The sequence below is a fragment of the Bolinopsis microptera genome, chromosome 12 (assembly GCF_026151205.1).
Source record: "Bolinopsis microptera isolate Bmic1 chromosome 12, MBARI_Bmic_1.0, whole genome shotgun sequence".
Classification (NCBI taxonomy): domain Eukaryota; kingdom Metazoa; phylum Ctenophora; class Tentaculata; order Lobata; family Bolinopsidae; genus Bolinopsis; species Bolinopsis microptera.
In genome coordinates, this window is record NC_087083.1 from 13447253 (window position 1) to 13466151 (window position 18899).

An 18899-nucleotide genomic window follows, 5' to 3' on the forward strand; every position below is an offset into this window, starting at 1 on the left:
TAATTTTGTTGAACCTCCTTAAATATAGAACATACCAATTTTTCTTATCACTCCTTCTCTGATAGGTTGATTAGATTTTAAATTAAAATCTAATTAGCAGTTTGGTATTAACACAATATCTCAGATGGTATGATATCTAAACCCAGTTTGCCCGGATCTAAGCCAATTTTTTATCAGTGATTTCAAGGAAAGGTTCCTCATCGGAACTTGTACGGTAAATATTCCCTTAATAGTGTGGCAAAGTGGAAGTCATATCATTTCGGAATACATTTTATCACCATGATGAAACCAGGTTCAAGCGATTTCCATAATTCACGATTTTTGAAGAGGGCCATTTTAAATGCACACGTTTTGATTTTTCATTGAGAAACATTTTAATAATAAATACAATAGTTAGAATTAGATTTAAAATCAAAGTAACAAAGCATCTATAACACAATAAAATTATTTGATAATTTAAAGAGGTTTGGAAACTTGAAAGACTATCAGTATAGTCTATAGTATAGTCTATAGTATAGTCTATAATATAGTCTATAGTATAGTCTCTGGTATAGTCTATAGTATAGTCTATAATATAGTCTATAGTATAGTCTCTGGTATAGTCTATAGTATTAATAGTCTATAGTATAGTCTATGGTATAGTCTCTGATAATTTACAATATTCCTCATCTTCCCCATTGAAACAATCTGGCTTTTAGATTTTCCTGTTATTTTCACGGACCCTTTATCCCAAAAGCACCAGCTTTCGATTCAATCCCAAATTCCCGGAAAACTTGAAATCCAGTCATCAACTGATAAGGTCGTTCAACCCTAGTAACAGAAATTATCTTTCAAATTACACGTACTAAAAATCTAGGTAATTGAACTACCAAAGTACCCCGAAAACCTTCTTGAGAATTCATGTATGCATAAACTTGAACTCAAGTACCATTTAAATCCCGCTCAATTAAAGCAGAATAATCAAAGTCCATATTTTCCAAAATTGTGTCGCTCGCTACAATCATGATGATAATTGGGAGGGCTTGTTTTTCTTATTGCACTCATCTGCCATTCAAAGATTTCGAAAAATTGTCAACGTATTTTAACGTCGAAAAACTGACTGTGCCAAATGATTATTTGCACGTTATCGAACGGTTTTGCTTGTTGCCATAAAGTTGGAATTCAGAGGTTCACACTCCATACTATGAATAGGTGTCTATAAATGAAGAATGTTTAAACTATTTAAATAGATATTTTAACATGGATGCTTCCTACTGAACAGTGAACACTGCGATGTTAAACAATTTATGAATTATACATTATACATTATACATTATACATTATACATTATGAATTATACATTTACATACAATGTATAACGTAACACTTGGTGTCAGTAAGTTCAGTGTACGGTGGTCCGCTGTTTACGCTAACTGAATATGTACTGTAGGAATATCTTCCCTTGCCAATCTGTAGACTGTATTATGTTTCCACTAGATGTTTACCTTATAATATACTCATTTTATTCAGAAGATCGTAGTTTCATTGCATCTGAAGTAGCTATCAGTTCGCCGGTCATTGTTGGGTATAATACCCTTATAATATACTTTCATTTGTATAAAGATGGTCTCCAGATACAGTGCACTTATGAGCTGTATAATTGCCTTATATAGTAAAATCCCGATTTACCGCGGAGTTTGGGGAAAGGAAACATCCGCTGTAAATCGGGGTTTGCGGTAAATCGGGGTTTTGTTTGTTTACATTATGCATGTTAAGCCCTATTTGGGGAAAGGAGATGGCCGCGGTAAATCGGGGTTTGCGGTAAATCGGGGTTTTAATGTACACAGTTACAAGACGTGTACCTGAATTCTGACTATAATAATTGCAGACAAAATGTACATATTTTACAAATTAACGGAATAGCTTTCAATCGTCTAGTAATTTGATTTGCAACGCTTTTGTTGAAACTTATGTAAAATTGTAAAGTTAGGACACCCATTTTGTCCAATAATTACATTACCCTGGAATTCCATGATACATAATATTAACATTGTCTTGGTTACACGTGTCACAGAATTGTTTTGCTTTAGATAAGATTAGGAACAAATGTCAATCAAATAAAAAAGAAACGAATCATAAATTCTTTCCGTGCTTTTCAAATATTCCAACGTATTTAAATAGGTGGCAATTTTTCTCATCAACCTACCTAATTATTGAACAAATTTACAAAATTTAATTTATTCAGAAGTTTAGAAGTAGGCACAGTCATCACACAATCCGTGGTTATTTTCCACCCCATCACCTTCAGCTGACGACGATTAACACATGTTTATTGAAAGCTTCTACAAGTTAAACCATCGTATCTCTTACATGTTTCTAAACCAACTCCATTCACTGTGGTTACAAGTTTTTGTAGTGTATCCAGGGGTCATGAAACATTTCCCGTATTAAACTTTTATATTTTCAGTGTCGAAAAGAGATAATGGCAGCGTTCAACGTGGCTGAAAGTGCCCTGAAACCCTCCCCATATCTGGTATTTGACGACGTTTACGATTCGCATTCCACACAAATAGCCGAGCAAAAAGAGCACCTAGAAGAACATTTGAAGATCTACGGAGAACATTACAATCTGAAAGATTACGATGTTTAAGAAGAGAATTTAGGATTTACTTACTTTGGAAAAATTGTTGTGATTTGTAAAACAGGCACAGGGTTTCCTTTCGTTTTTGTTATTATTTATAAATAATAACTCGGTCGACAAAATTCGTATAAATACGACTTTTGTCGACCGAGTTTGGTTTTGTATATATTATATACATGTACTTACTTACTTTATGCTACTTAATATTTATTATATAATACAATATGAATCATATCTACTATTAAAATTAATTCAATCGTATTATAGTACGGAATTTTGTTATTTCTTTTTTGGGGGAGAAAGGTAGAGGTGTAGTTGAATGTCTTAGATTTTGTGAAATATTGTTGTAAGTTAAATTCTTTTTCCATTCCGTTTTGAAACTCATGATATGAGCTTGTATTAATTGTACACAAAACATTTCTCTCACATAAAGCTATAAAGGTAAATATATTTAATCATGTTTGACCCTCCCCTGGTATTCCCCATCACCCCATTTGGCCACTGTACATTCTTAAGTCTTGCATCTCAGCATGCCTCAATTGTCCCTCCTTACGGCTTTGAACTGTTTGAAGCCAATTGCGTTGTACTTAATGCCTAAATTGGTGATAGCCAACTCATAACCGTAACATCTAAGATCTTTGCTCAAACGAATAAATCTCTAATAAAGTTCAACCGAAAAGGGAAGGCTTCGAATAGAAAGGTATAGTGAATAATATAGTGATCAAGTTTGCTCTTCTATCACTCCAGTTTGTGCACGCTTCCCTGTGGACTGTGGAGGTCATTTGCGGAGGTCGCACCTGGTTGTGGTTTCGCTTACAAATAGAAGTGGATGGATGGGTCTACATAATATAGGATACGGAAAACGCTGAGACAAATTTTGCTAATACTGTTGCGCTATTCGTGCCGCGCGTAATTCAAAGCTAAGGCGCTTAGGCGCAACGCGCGCGCGCCTTAATTAACGTACGTTCAGATATATCTTCAGACTGGTTTAAAATATGGTACTATTCGATTTTATCGACCGTCCCAATATATTCAGTAATTATTTTTACTACCTTACCCCGCTCTAAGACAAAAATGTTCTTTTGTCAATAAAGGCTTTAGTACAATCATACAATGAAAAATATACGGGGAATTACGAAAAATAAACCATTCCACCTTCTATTCATAAGCCGCGCGTCCAAAGTTAAATTTATCGAATTATCAATAACTTTGCGGAAATCCGCCTCTAAAATTTATTGGCGGGACATTTTGAGCGGTGACCTTAATCTTGACGTTTCTGCTTCACTGACTATTCTGAAATTGTTTGCTGCTATTTCAGGGTTCCGTATTTTGGCATCTGCTAATATTCCATTTAATAGAAAGTGCTATGTTTCGGAAAAGTATGTCCCGGAAGAAGTATGTTCCGAAATCATTTAAGATTTCACAGGGCATCAGCAGTTAACTATGCACAATTTATTATCTTAAACGGAAACGGCATCTCCACAGTTAAGCGAGGTTCTTGCTGCATCGCGGACAGGCACCTGGTAGGCACACCAACATATAGCTAATTCTGGGTCACCACACTTTTCTTAAGAAAGTAGAGCTGCCATTTTCGCCATGTGAAATGTCATCTCCATCCCTGCTATTTCTAGATTATAGATAATTTGACCTAAAGAGTCATGGCTCTTTAAGTGAACAGTGTATCTTAATACCCTGAACAATATAGCCGTTGTTTGTCGGTACAGTTGCATTTGATCGAAAATTTTTCCTTGCGCCGTTAAAATGTTAAAGTTTACACCGTCAAACTTTAACAGTTCCCTATGAATATAATACCAGTGTAAAGGGCAGAGGGGGGAGGGTAAAAATTATTTGTTTAGTTTTAACAAATGTGATAAAGCTGCCGGAGACGAACAAGTAGGAAAACCGTATTAAAATCTGACCTTGCGTTCCTGAGATATTTGTCGTAGTCACCTTTATATTGGGCTATTATCCAGCTCTAATTTTGGCTCGCTAGTCAAGATTCAAACAGTTAGATCAAGACCACAACATTGCAAATATTTTGTACTAAGCAATGCAATCATGATTCATCGTTTGCTAAGCATTATAGGATCGGCATTTATATAGATCATTTGATTTGTTTCTATTAATAGATTATTGCGTTGTCAGCTTGTCCCAGCACCTGCTGTTAAATGGAATGTTAAGTTTGGTGGTTTTCTATTTAAGTGAAGATTGTCTGAGATCATAGCATTTTATTTCCCACCTTAGTTAAGAATTTATGATTTACGTATTTAGCATCACTAAATACCTCACAGTTTAGAATTCCGATCAATCTGAAAATATCTAAGATGATCTCAGGCTAGATTGACGAAGCTACTGGTATCGATTGTCTTTCCATTTGATGTTGACGACATTGTCTACATCTTTATTCTTAAGCCTTTGATCCACACTTAGGAATTTTTGGTTTACTTCTTTTAAACTCCTGCCTGGCACAAAGTATGAATGGTATTTTACTGCTTCTTTATATAGCGTTTCCATGACCATGTACGTGTCAATTATATTCACTAGCAGGAACCCGTATAATATAACCCTAAACGGTGTCAAGACTCAAAATACTAAAATAATTATTACCTATTTAATTGGCGTTTTTGACACCACTTGGGGGTCCAAATTTCGGCTCTAAAATCATTATTCCTTGGCCAATTTTTTATTTTTTCATGCTGATTTGAAGGCCATTAAAGCATTTGACCCAGCCAAAAAAGTTCCAGTTGTATATCTTTTACGGTTTATGCGGAAAGTCGCGTTAAAGTTGATGCCGCGGTGTCAGTAAAATGGCACAGATATATATATATATATATATATCGTCTCGCTTTATATATAGTAAGATGCCCACAGTTCAATGTTTTAACCAACCATACCAATATACCATACTTTATACTCATTAACTTATTATCTTTTTACTATATGTTTTAATTGCTAGTCCTTAGAAGGGTACTCTATTAACAGTTTTTGACTGATTTGATTGTCCTGCACAGCAGATTGAAGCATCTCTCAATTATTTACTATTATTATTGTATTGCTGTGTAAATTTGATTCTAATTCTAATATCCGATCGTGATTAAACCCTGCTTTAGTATTAAGTCATGGTTTTCAATATTTACGGACATTATAACTGCACTGATCAGAACTTCACAAGCCATGTTTTTGGTTGTTTTACTAAAAACTTGAAAAGTTTAGTTTGTCCATTTCATCCCCGTCACCGACAGAATTGACAAATGACAGAGCAGACGAAATTTCTTAATGAATTCTCATATAATCGCTTAGTTAATTAACTAAGTAATTAACTAATTACTTAGTTCTCATACTAATATGCAACCCTGTCCGTTTCATTTAAAAAGTGTCGATCAAATCGGGAAAATAGCTATTAAATCATTCAGTGTCACTCTCTGGGAAAGTTATCTTTACTTTAAAATGCTTCCGTGAACTGTTAAATATTTTCTGAAAAGTGTTAGAACTCCTCCTACAGTATCTGTCATCACAATTATAGACTCTATGTGGGAAGTTCATACTTTCACTTTTTGTTTTTTCTGAGTTATAATATATAACTTATATTTAGGTTTGTCATGTTTCTGTCGTATTTGTTTTATGTACAATTGGAAGAATACCGCAAAATGATTTAACATGTTAAATTCATTTCTATCTAAAACTCGTTCCACTGCTATGCTTCAATACATTGTTTTGCTTTCAAATAGTATAGAAGTTATGGTCGTCATCAGGCGACATAATACTAATATCCAGTCTCGAATACATAGAAAATGTCATCCTTCCGCATTTTTCAGGCCTTTATTATTTAATGTCCGAGCCTTATTTTAGATTCATTGCGGGCATTGACTTTAAATGCTGTAAAGGTGGAGTAATGGAAGAAATTAATATAATTACTATGGAGCGGAATTTGGCTAATTTTAGGGGCGGGAATTAAATCCTACTTTATCGGGCACGCGATGAAATGGTGGTGTTGCGAAATTTTAAAATTATTACTCAATTCCCATTATCATTGCAATGCATTGTGTCCTTAATAAAGACTCTCTACCAGTGATTTAACCCGCAGTTACCACGTGGTACCCGTTACATCACCTTCCCAACAAGTCGCTCGCTAAAAACATTATTCAATCAGGATAAAATCCTTATCTCCGGAACACGTGATCGGCTTTTGTTCTCCTGAGTGGCTAAAACAAAAGTCACGTGGAACCGTTCCGGGCTCTGGTTGGGTGAGAGAAAGGGGTCCGTGACTCTGTGAGTTACAAAAGTGCTAACTGAGGATGACCTCACCTTCCTGCAGAACCACTGGTCCATTGTTTTCATCTGTGGGTGTTGAATTACCGCTTTCTCGGTTTCTCGCACGGGCCGTTCTCATTGGTCCACACATACCACGTGACTGCAATACCAGGACGCTATTAGTTTTAATGAGTCACGTGGCCGCAGTTCTCACAGCGTATTGGTGGGTTGTTGTTGATCAGCCAGGTGGGAGGTAAAAATAGCACTTTTCTAACATAGTCAGTTGTTCTGGTGGTAGCAGCATCGTCCCTTTAATCAAATTAGGTAGAGCAGGTGTACACTACTTTAATATTATGAGGGGATCATCTAGGAACGTGAACTATGTTCCCAGCTATTTTGGGAATGGAACTTAAATTAGTTCAGCTAGTTCACTTGTCTAGCGATGTATATATTTCGTGTCAGACCTTCTAGATTGCCCTTTGCGACTCTCTGTGTAGATATTTTTCAAACTCTGAAGTCTGAACTATACCTCTGGTCTATTTTTCCTGGAAATTGCAATGGAATACATTTAAACAGTTCTTCCGAAATTATATCTCTGATAAAATGTAACCAGTTCTAGTTATTATAGTAGTAGTTCGAACTTTGGCAGAATATAGAAATATGAACATTAGCCAGATATGAATGATATAACCTTAGAGAGGCTGTCAAGTTATATTTAAGCACTAGCAAGCACTGCAGGTAATTATATTCCTTGATATTCTCCCCCCTCTCCCTCTCCATCGAGTTCTGTCCTTACATAATCTGTTCTATTTTTAGCTCCTGTCAAATTCCACTGAGTAGCTCTCTCTCTCTCGCTGCTATCGTCGCTAGCGGTATACGTTTTGTCATGTAATCAAGCTGCGTATAAAGTTGACTCGAGATGGGTGACGTAATTTTCGCTGGAGTTGGCAGGTTTCCAGCTACTATAACTCACCTTGTTTAAATAACCAGCCCGTCCTCTTTGCAACCCAGCCCCTCCAACCCTGGCCTAACCCTCCCAGAAATTTCCAGAAAAGTCCGGTGAAATGAGTGGGTAGGACTGATTATCCCAGTATTTGCAACAAATCACAGGCACACAGCCCAGCATCATACACACACAAGGTTAATTAATGGACGTGGTATAAGGTCTAATTTGCTAAACAACGCAAGTCTCAACACTCGAGGCTGAAGGAGTTCTGTTTGTAGAGGGCGAGATAGTGCTGACTTCTTGTACTGATCACGTGACCTCTTTATACTGTATCACGTGTCATGACGTCACACCACGTGTCATGACGTCACACCACGTGTCATGACGTCACACCACGTGTCATGACGTCACACCACGTGTAATGATCTCAAAAACCACTTTACTTGCTCGACCTTCCCGCTGAACACACAACATTTCTACACCGTTATAATACATGTATACATTTCAAATATTATGCGTGATTGGATACACCATATTGTGCTGAGTAGCTCGCATTGTATGATATTGTATTTTCGAACCTCGAAACTTAGCATTGAGCTGCGTGAGCGTGTGCTGCTCTCCCAAAGTGTGCTCCAGAATCATAAAGCCGGGATATCATGACGTCACACCACGTGTCATGACGTCACACCGTGTGCTGCTCTCCCAAAGTGTGCTCCAGAATCATAAAGCCGGGATATCATTTGTACGATTGCTTTGTTGAAGCTTTGCCTTTTGCGATACAGTCAATACGTCAATACCTCGAACTTGGCAGAGTACACCCAATCACGCCCCAATCTCACTCGATCACTAGTATACTGTTATAATATGTTATAATATGTTATAATATGTTATAATATGTTATAATATGTTATAATATGTACTGTTTGTAAGTACTTATCATATTTCCCATGACACCCCGATCTCAGGTGTACTATCACACCTTCTCCTCCTGATCCTCCTCTCATTAGTGCAACAACACCCACCAATTACACCTAATCACACCTACTAATCACCACAACTAATCACACCTAATCACACCTACCCAAGCTACTCGCGCTTCAACTCAACAGTTTGTATAACCTTGCTCGCTCTCTCTCCTCGCTTCTTCTTTGTGCAGACGGACCGTTACGCATGTTTTGGGCTGTTGACAACTTTTGCATGCAAGCTGTTGTAAAGTTTATAAGGGTGGAGCCACACCACTTATTATCATCATTATATTTTGAACCGTATATTATGTGTATTTATCCTGTATAATATTGCGTGCATTATAACATACAAATACGAAATATATGTGTTTAATGTTATATTCAACCTGGTTCCTAGGTTGCCATGATCACCATGAGCGCACCAACCAATCGAGTGAGGGTACTCCTGTCATGTGATCACAATGAGCCAATCACGGTGAAGTGTACCGCTTGTCTGCACGCATTATACTGGGTGCAGGACCCCGTACCCGTGCCAAGTGTTGCTTATTGTTGCTGGGGAGGTGTGATGTGGTTACTTGCTCCTGTCGACTGTCACGTGACCTGTTCACTTGCTCCTTGCACTGTGTCACGTGGTGTGTCACGTGGTGTGTCACGTGGTGTGTCACGTGGTGTGGTTCATTATGCTACTTGTTCTCATTCACACGTGTACTCGTTTAACCTTGTACGTGTTCAATGTTTGGATACTTGTCAATATTTATGTTCCCAGGGTTTGGACTTTGGAGTTGTTTAGTATCGACACTATCCCAATGTACACTATTACTGCTAGAAACCTGCTAGTCGAAACTCGAAAGCTTTAGGAGGAGGAAATTTAAAATCAGTTATGTTCTAATTTCTCTTCATTTGCAACGGATGGTCACTTTTTGGTAAATGTAGTTGTGTTTGAATGTAGTTTCCGGAGGGATTTCGTCAAGTTAAAGTTATAGTCAGTAATATAATCACCGAACTAAAATATCGTTTTATTTGAATTAGTGAGATTCAATGAAATATTAACTTCAGTTATATGACAATATGTTAAGCTGCACCTTGGCTCAACAGTATTTGCCATTTGGCTCCTTTCCAATTTGTGCCTTCCCCTGCTTCGAAGACCCTACCTTTATTTTCCAACGGCTTTATAATGCTGCTAAGTACTGCCAACACTTTAAAACATTAAGCATAAAGTGCTATACGTCTGTCTGACTAAAACGCGGTTTTTATCTTCATGAATCATCTTCCTGCCGCTCGTCTCACGCTAATCTCAGTCTAGTCTACTTACATATTTCACTTACTGTACTACACGTACAATGATCTGATAGCAGTTCTGCTTGTCCTGATGATCAGCAACCCAATTTATTTAAGTGGTTCACATTTTAAGTACATAATGAGATTGGATGCTTTGATCATACCCGGTCCAACAGATACTTTGAAGTTGTTCGCGATCTTTCTAGTTTAACTCTATACCATCCACTTAAACGGCCATTTTAAGGCTTGATACGCTCCACTTATACGTCCACTCTAGGGCTTGATATGTTCCACTTAAACGGCCATTTTAAGGCTGTGGTCTAGACTAATCTACCTCGATTGGACATAGTCCAATACGGGAACCTCTTAAATGTTTCTTCCCGTGCATCTTGGTGACAGACCTATGCTATGGTATTAACACACAGGGACATGTTTCTATTAATAGATTAAAAAGTAGATGTCCTCTATTTTAAGTGTAGAGTTAACCACGTTAATTACCAAATGTTGGTCACCAAAATGGTGACGACACCCCGCCCTCTCAGCTCAGCATCAGTGAAGTGTAATTTTAGTGCGCGGTTTGCGGTTAGTAGGGTGGCACCGCTCTTAAACGTGTATAATAGCGGTCCGCCCTCCGTCTAGGCCTCCGTCTAGGCCTCTAGGGCTACTTGCCACCTCCAGTGTGTGACCGTAGTAATGCCGAGCAGGGTGCCCCGATCGAATTGCTTATGAAAATATGTCATAGATTTGAAATATCATATCGGATTGCTTCTTCTATTATGTAATCACTGCATTTCAGTGTATCTTTACATAGATCACGCACTTGAAAATTAGATTAGGACCAAAATTTGTTGACTTTGAAGAGAATTTTATTTTTTATTCTCGTTTTCACCAAATAAGGGAAGGTATGCATTACTAGACCTCTAGACGGTTTCCCCAATAATATAATCTCTCGCTTTGTTGTAATCAATTGGTTCACATGGTCATCACATGGTTAATGTATTCACTACAGATAAGCATGACCTCAAATAACTATAATGTTTAATTTATTTATAATTGATAGATAAGACCATCATGAGTCGTGACCTGATTTCGCTGATCTCAATCACACGCACACCACATGCTGTATCACATTACTTTACAATATTTACAATTGATATTTGATGAGTCACAATGTTGCTATTGCCTACGTAAAATATAAATAACGAAATTTCGTGAAGACGTTAAACTCGTTACTTGCGAAATGATGTTATGTATCTGAACGCCGTCCAAGTTATGTTTCTTGCGGAGATTTTTTTCTATTTTTAGATATTCTTCAGCCTCTTTACAAGCATTGAGCTCGTCATCATCAGCAGGCGGTGGATTATGTAGTTGTTACGACTGAATGGTGACACATACACATTGTGATTAACTTCAGTTTCACTTCATAACTGGGCTGTATAAGTTTTATTGTTTCTCCGCGCGTTCAGTTGTTATGAGCAACTTTTTTTGTTGCTTTTGTTTTGTTATCATGATAAGTTTAGTATGATGGAAGATTGATTATAGGTATTTAGTTGATCACTATCACTACGCGTTGAACTGATAATTGTCATCGTTATTTATAGATAAACTTAATCTTACGGCCATATTCGGCAATATAAGTATTTATACGTCTTATAAATATAATAGAGCGTTGGATAATGGATAGGTGTGTTTTGTTTAAAGAGTTGTTTAAACTCTGTAATTTGTAATTTACTTTGATTAATTTCTGTAATTAGTAATACTACGATTAATTTCTCACGAGAAACCCAGATTCGTGTTAGAGCCGGTAATAACACCAAATCAGTTATCTGATTGAAGCTGATTTAAAGTTACATCACACTTTGAGCTATGCTTTGTTGTTTAATTAGTATTAATTATTCGGTGATAATTATAGAATTCTCGATGACAATTCTACTCATTATCTTGTGACAAGTATTGAGTAACCATTTGTTTCCCTGACTTTAGACCGATGAGCGGTTTCATTCAGTTAAATCTCTCAAGATAAGGACAGTCTAATTCTCATAAAATTATAAATTAACCATGCTTACTTTTGCTTTCGGCTGAACCGTGTACTTTCTAAATCTTCTTGTCTCTCAATTGAGCAGTGTTGACGTCATAATGAAGACAGCCGAATAAGGACAGATTCCTTAAATAATTAGGACCCACAGCCGTCTGGGACCAGCTTCAAGCTGGCAGCTTGCGCGGTCCCCCTCAGTAATACAGCATCTCCCATTTGGGGTATACCGTATATCACTGACCGCTAAGGTGGGCCAATCAAACTTTTGGGAAGCCGTCATTTAATGTTCAAGTCGTTATTTTGGTACGGTCACCGCTTTGATATTTTTCATGATTTGTAATAATCACCCCATAGCTTTTGGTCAAAAGATAACCGGAACACAAAATAATGGATATGTCACAGCTTAGCGCTTTTAGTGTGCCAATGTGGTCTATTATTCATTATATGGGCTTTTATGTGTTCGTTATTTAGTGGCTGTCTTGTGTGCGTTATTTAAGTTACCGTCATTTGTTGGGGGTATTGTGTTCGTAATAACAAAAGGGTTTGTTATTTAATTTATTTATTTAAGTTATCCTTGTTGGCCTTTGTCATTTATTTATTTTAGTTATATCCTCGTTGGCCTTTGGTCATATATGTAACGCTGATTATGCTATGAGTTTAAACAATATGAAGTAGTGGGAAAGTAAGTCGTTTCACGTCAATAATTAACAATTAATTAACAATAATTAAATCAATAATTGGTCATTAGACTAAGTAGTATTGACTAATAAAGGTGTTTTTGGTGGTTTACTGTTTAAACACAATATATTTATAGGCACAGGTTCTATTAGTTGCTATAGTTAATAGTTAATAGTACTATGTTTTACAGTATGTACTGAAGGCCGAAGGGGTATCCTAGGAAGTTTCTTAAACTTTTAACAGGTACCCCTCCTCATTTAACCCTCAATCAAGTTTCCTATCATTCGGCTGAGTCGACCGAGGAGATCGCATAGATCCAATGGATCCTTAGCTACTCCCTAGACTAGGTGACACTATAGAAATTGGTGAGCAATTGTATTGATAGGTGCCAATTGGAGTGACTCAGTTGAGATTAGTTTTAAACTAATTACAACACTACAAATCTATTACATTTATTGAGTGCTATGTATCGCGATGGAAATATTTTAAGCGGGTAAAAGCCAGTCCAAACCCTGGCTACATAACATGAAGACTTTGTTTTAACTTGCATGAAAAGCGCAAATATACTGGTGAAGAGGTGATCCACATCATTTTTTGACAGCGTTGATTTAAGTTTCCACTTCCAGTTCCAGTGTTGACCAATAAAAATCCAGAATCACCATCATGTGTCATTACAAATTTGGTATCCAGATATATTTTAATCTTGCCGCTATTAATAGATACAGGGTTGACTAATATATAAACTGTAAACTGCCAACCCAATGAATAGTATCCTTAAATGGTTAAACCCTAATAGCTAATTATGTTGCAATTCTGTTAATATAATCCTAATCTATTAATGGGTGGAGCATACAACTTGACACGTGACCGTGATTCTGAGATTTTATTGGTCAACCGTGGAAACTGTGCTGTCGCATGCCACAAAAATACGTCTCAGCATTTAAATGTTGTTCGACTAGTGAAAGAGCAGTTGATGCAAATGCAATATAGTTATACTGAGATTCAACTCAGTTCTGACTTATAATGATTTATAATTCTGTTTTTAGCCTCCTTAATCCTTATTTGTATTAAATGGCCGCCTAAAATAGACAATATTTGACACGCTACTTAAATTGTTATCTACGCTATCTTCTAACGATAAACTAAACAGAAAGAGAAAGTGAGATAAAGCAGACAGTGCTATTTATTGTCAGTTTAATTTTTAACGACATGTTTGATTTCTCCATCTCCAAAATCGGAAACCCTCTGGCCCCATCCGTAATTTATAGATGGCCCCTAAATAGATAAAATCAAGTTTTACGAAGCTTCTTACACAATTTTGTAACACTAACATAATGGTTTCTCCATCTCCAAACTGGTAGAAAACACCTGTAACACCTGTACAACAGGAAACGTGTGTACAGTATATCTGTCAAAAGGAATTTAGTTAGACAGCTTCAGTAATCCTCAACATGAACTCAATTTGTCTATTACTAAAGAATCCGGACAGGACAATAGTCTACAGTTGCAACCCGAGGACTAATTCCGGCTCTGCACTTTTCTACCATACAGTGTCTGTTCTGACAAGCTTGTGTGTTGTTACGTTAGTTTTCCGTTCCAGTTGGCACTGATATGATTTTGGAGGGGCTGTGCTTACCCTTCTACCCTTCGCCTTCAAGGGGACTATAATCTGAAATTTGAATCGGTTTAAGTTGTAATATTATAATGTGTGAGGAATTTTGTTTCTGATTTTATGGTGTTAGTATTTCTAGTTTCTTCTTTCTTCAATACCCGCTAGTCAATATACTTTGATCCCGTATTTGCGCATGAGGCTTAACGCTGAGAGTATATTTTATTTATAGCACGAATGAAGAATAATTTTTACCTAGTATTAGATAAGGGGCCATCCATAAATTCAAGTTTTACAAAGCTTCTTACTCAATTTTCAGACCATATCAATAATTTCATGAAGCTTCGAAATGCTGCAAAGGGTGGGATATCTTATCGTGATTCTTAAGAATTCCTTGCTCTGAGTCATCTAGACAACCAGACTTATATTTCTATTTTCCGTCATTCATGAGCTTTGATCGAGTATTGCCGCGAGTCAATCGAAATCGTTGGTAAATTGGTTATTAATATTGCTGATGGAGAAATTTTCCGTTTATTCATCAGCTTATTTTAACAATAAATAAACAAATACAGTGCTTTTAGTTCCTTTGAAAATATTAACACACGTATGATGCCTACTAAGCTAGTATGATAGTGTAGACATCACTGCTTTGTCTATTCTTTTCATTTACCGCAGTGGTACTTACGACCCTGGTTACAATACGCGGCTAAACACACATATAACATATCATGGAGCACTGAGCAGTGAGCAGTGTAATATAATATAAGAGCACAAATAAACAATTCACTCGTTTAAACTTGCATAAAGATCCAATTTTAACAACCCTTCTAACTCTACAGTGTAGAGGTTAGACACTCAGGAGCATGGCTGTGATACTCTTCCTAACTAAAACGCTATTCCCGAGATCAATTTCAGTTCTTGATCGCTGCGATCAAATTGGTTTTTTTCCACGGAATTTCAAACAGTACCTAGTTAGCTGGCACAAGGGTTTACTACAACCCTCCCGTCACCTGATTGGCTGGTATATGTCACGTGGCAGGTTTGCAGCGTTGTGATTGGTTGGTTTACAACAACCCTCCCGAAGTTTCTGTCTAGACATTTGCTCTAGACGCCCTCCTACTTGGGATACACCTTCGCTTTGAACAGGAAAATAATATGTTGATATAATTCTCTCCAGCTTAGTGTTCTATTTATAGAATGATATATGATAGCGGTACTTATAGACCCGTTTGTATAAGGCTTTTTGTGGGATGGAAGTTGGAAGGAACCGTTAGATATATCAGGTAGATTGTTTAATTTGTAATTATGGGCGGAAGCAGGATTGTATCAGGGTTAAGTTAGTGAGGTTGCCCCCCCCCCCGGCCCCCCCCCCCCCCCCCCCCAGCCCCCTACTCTCCTAGTGATCTAGAGGAGATTAGGGAATGTCTGGAGATGAGGTTTTTATTGAAACTGTCGTTGTTCGTTAGTTTACCCCGATCCGATGTGATGCCTTGATCTTCATTTACTACGCTCTATTTACTGTGTGACACATCGATTATACTACGTTCATAACTTGGAATTGTTTTAATTACGGTTGAATTCTGTTGAAATTAGTGCGTCATATCATAGGTGGTGCTTCTTTATGAAGACACTTTGAAAACACTGTTTATCTTTGCCACGCGTTTTAAAACATTATTATGTTCAGATATTCCCACGGTATCCTGAGGAATTGCTGTAAATAATTAATAAATCGACATACGTTTAGCAGTACATTATTTCACCTGCAAATAGTACTATTTTATTCGTTCCCGTCTAGTCACTGTCACACTATACCTATGTTCTGATTTTGCACTATGCATAATGCATATCAATGCTTGTTGATTTCAATGATAATATGCTCATATCATGAATAATACAGAGTTTTCTCGTCCGAATGTTTTATACGGCTTAATGACCAGCCCATTACATCATATCGTCTAATATTAAATGTCACGCTATATCTCACATGACATATATATAATATATAATATAATATATAAATATTGACATTGTAATTCAGCAAATTTCGACCTTCATTCTTTCATTGCTCGTGAAAGAATACCGTTTTTATTATTGTCATATCTTGTGATTATAAGTGTTATCATTTGTAATGCTTCTCAAGTTTTAATGCGACCTGTTTCCCTACCTGTCTCTTCTTCTTCAGCCAACACTTGGTCAGCGCTAAAAATTGTTTATTTTGTGTCCGATCAGACAGTTCGTGTTCTAGAATGATGAAGACGTAATGTCGCTCTTTAGAGTAATAGTTGTGGGCTACACCTCTACTACACCTCTACTACACCTCTACAACACCTCTACTACACCTCTACTACACCTCTACTACACCTCTACTACACCTCTACTACACCTCTACTACACCTCTACTACACCTCTACTACACCTCTACTACACCTCTACTACACCTCTACTACACCTCTACACCTCTACTACACCTCTACTTCACCTCTACTTCACCTCTACTTCACCTCTACCTCACCTCTACTACACCTCTACTACACCTCTACTACACCTCTACTACACCTCTACTACACCTCTACTACACCTCTACTACACCTCTACTACACCTCTACTACACCTCTACTACACCTCTACTACACCTCTACTACACCTCTACTACACCTCTACTACACCTCTACTACACCTCTACTACACCTCTACTACACCTCTACTACACCTCTACTACACCTCTACTACACCTCTACTACACCTCTACTACACCTCTACTACACCTCTACTACACCTCTACTACACCTCTACTACACCTCTACTACACGGTACACCTCTACTACACCTCTACTACACCTCTACTACACATCTACACCTCTACTTGTGACCTGACAGATTGAGAGCGGGCTTTATTAACCTCATGACAAAGGACTAGGGGTTGGTTTTAGGGGTTTGGGTTGAAGTTTTTATATGGTATGTTGGTTAGAGTTATGTTGAGGTTTTTGGTGAAGGTGTGGTTAAGGTAATAGGCGTTTAAGTATTGAGGTTTAAGTAAAAATTCGTAAGATGAATATCAGGAAGTTAAAAGTCTGCACCCTTAAATTAATTTCCCGCTTTAATTTCACACCCTAGAAGGAGGGTGTCAGTGAAAATATTTACCATTTATCCTTCCCAAGACCGGATAATAACCATGACCTTATACAGTTGGAACCTAATGGAACATATTTATAGTACATGACCATTGACTTCGTTGTCTGTTCCGAGTTTTATTTTCCATGTTCCAGAAGATTCACTTCCCGGCCTTCCTACGCACGCTGAAAACTTCCTAAGAACTAAAGCGCACGTCACACATGGCACATGTGATACTGATATGAACTTGTGCTGTGTTGTACAGTGCTGGTTCTAGCTAAAAGGAGGGGCCACCATAATACCCTTATTTGTCCCTTTTGACAGGAAAAAGGAGAAGTAATAAAATTAGTCCCTACAAAAAGCAGACAGATAAAGTATGTTCTTGGTATGTGACCTATTATCAACACGCTCCATTTCACGACCACTCACCCCATTTGGTATCACCACTGGACCCAAATATTTCGTTATCAGTATCACATCATACTTTCACGGTAGGTCGGGGACACGCCTAAATGTGGCACGTGAACTGAGATTAGAATTCGGCCGAAAAAAGATAGCCTAAAAGCGTGGTTTGTGTTAATATAGCATGTATAATATATCATACGTTATTTTGCGTACGTCACGACCCTTATCTCCTCATCAAGTGGAGGAGGTGTTTTGATTGGGTGAGGGGGAACCACGTGACTGAATGGCGTGATTTCATTGGACCAGGACAAGGGTTTGTTGTCCTTTATCTTTGCCTAGATTGGGGTTTCCATATAGATTAGGAACTTGGCCATCAACCAAAGTTGTAATTCCATTTACGAAAAATCTTAAAATACAGTTCCAGAATGCATCCTCGTGCAGTTTATTTTTCCCTTGTTTTTTCCCTGTCGAACCTGTCCTTACCAACCAAAATACCAACCCACGCATTCCTGTTACATGCATCATACTTAAAGTGCCCCAAAACACTTATAATATTTAACCATTTCCGTTGATGACTTGGCAAAAGTCCCTGAAATGAACAATTCATTAACCACGTAAAAGCATTTACATACCATCCTGGCATCCTCTATATCCTGCCCTTAAGGGTCGAATTGAAATGACCCTGGTAACAGACCAATCACGAATTCCTGGCATAACTCCAACTGTACTTTGTTTCACTGCCGTCTGTTCGTGATTTATTAAACAGATCCAGTGCTCACAATTCGTGAATGTCAGCCCATTGTTGCTGTGCTAAAAATAACTTTTACTTACTTTATTTTCAAGTCCTTTTTTTCGTTTGTAATCTGATTGTAAGCATACCTCCCGGACGATTGTTCAGACATTTTACCCGATTGGAATGTGACGAGTTAGACTGGGTGCACAAGTTTTATTTTTTCTCGTAAAGCTTTGCTTCCAAACCTTGGATGATTTTATTTCGTAGA

General features: G+C 37.4%; 3 protein-coding genes across 4 annotated transcripts in view; 2 read left to right on the plus strand and 1 right to left on the minus strand.

Moving 5' to 3' along the window:
• Positions 1-3007, plus strand: part of LOC134824370 (2-oxoisovalerate dehydrogenase subunit alpha, mitochondrial-like) — a 33606-nt gene extending 30599 nt beyond the window's left edge. The window contains exon 9 of the mRNA XM_063836266.1: positions 2447-3007. Within this exon, the coding sequence (XP_063692336.1) occupies positions 2447-2629 (183 nt within the window). The 3' untranslated portion in view covers positions 2630-3007. The remainder of the gene's footprint in view (positions 1-2446) is intronic.
• Positions 1-18899, minus strand: part of LOC134824371 (uncharacterized) — an 89199-nt gene that overhangs the window by 62785 nt on the left and 7515 nt on the right. The window lies entirely within an intron of this gene.
• Positions 1-18899, plus strand: part of LOC134824372 (NPC intracellular cholesterol transporter 2-like) — a 57389-nt gene that overhangs the window by 15202 nt on the left and 23288 nt on the right. The window lies entirely within an intron of this gene.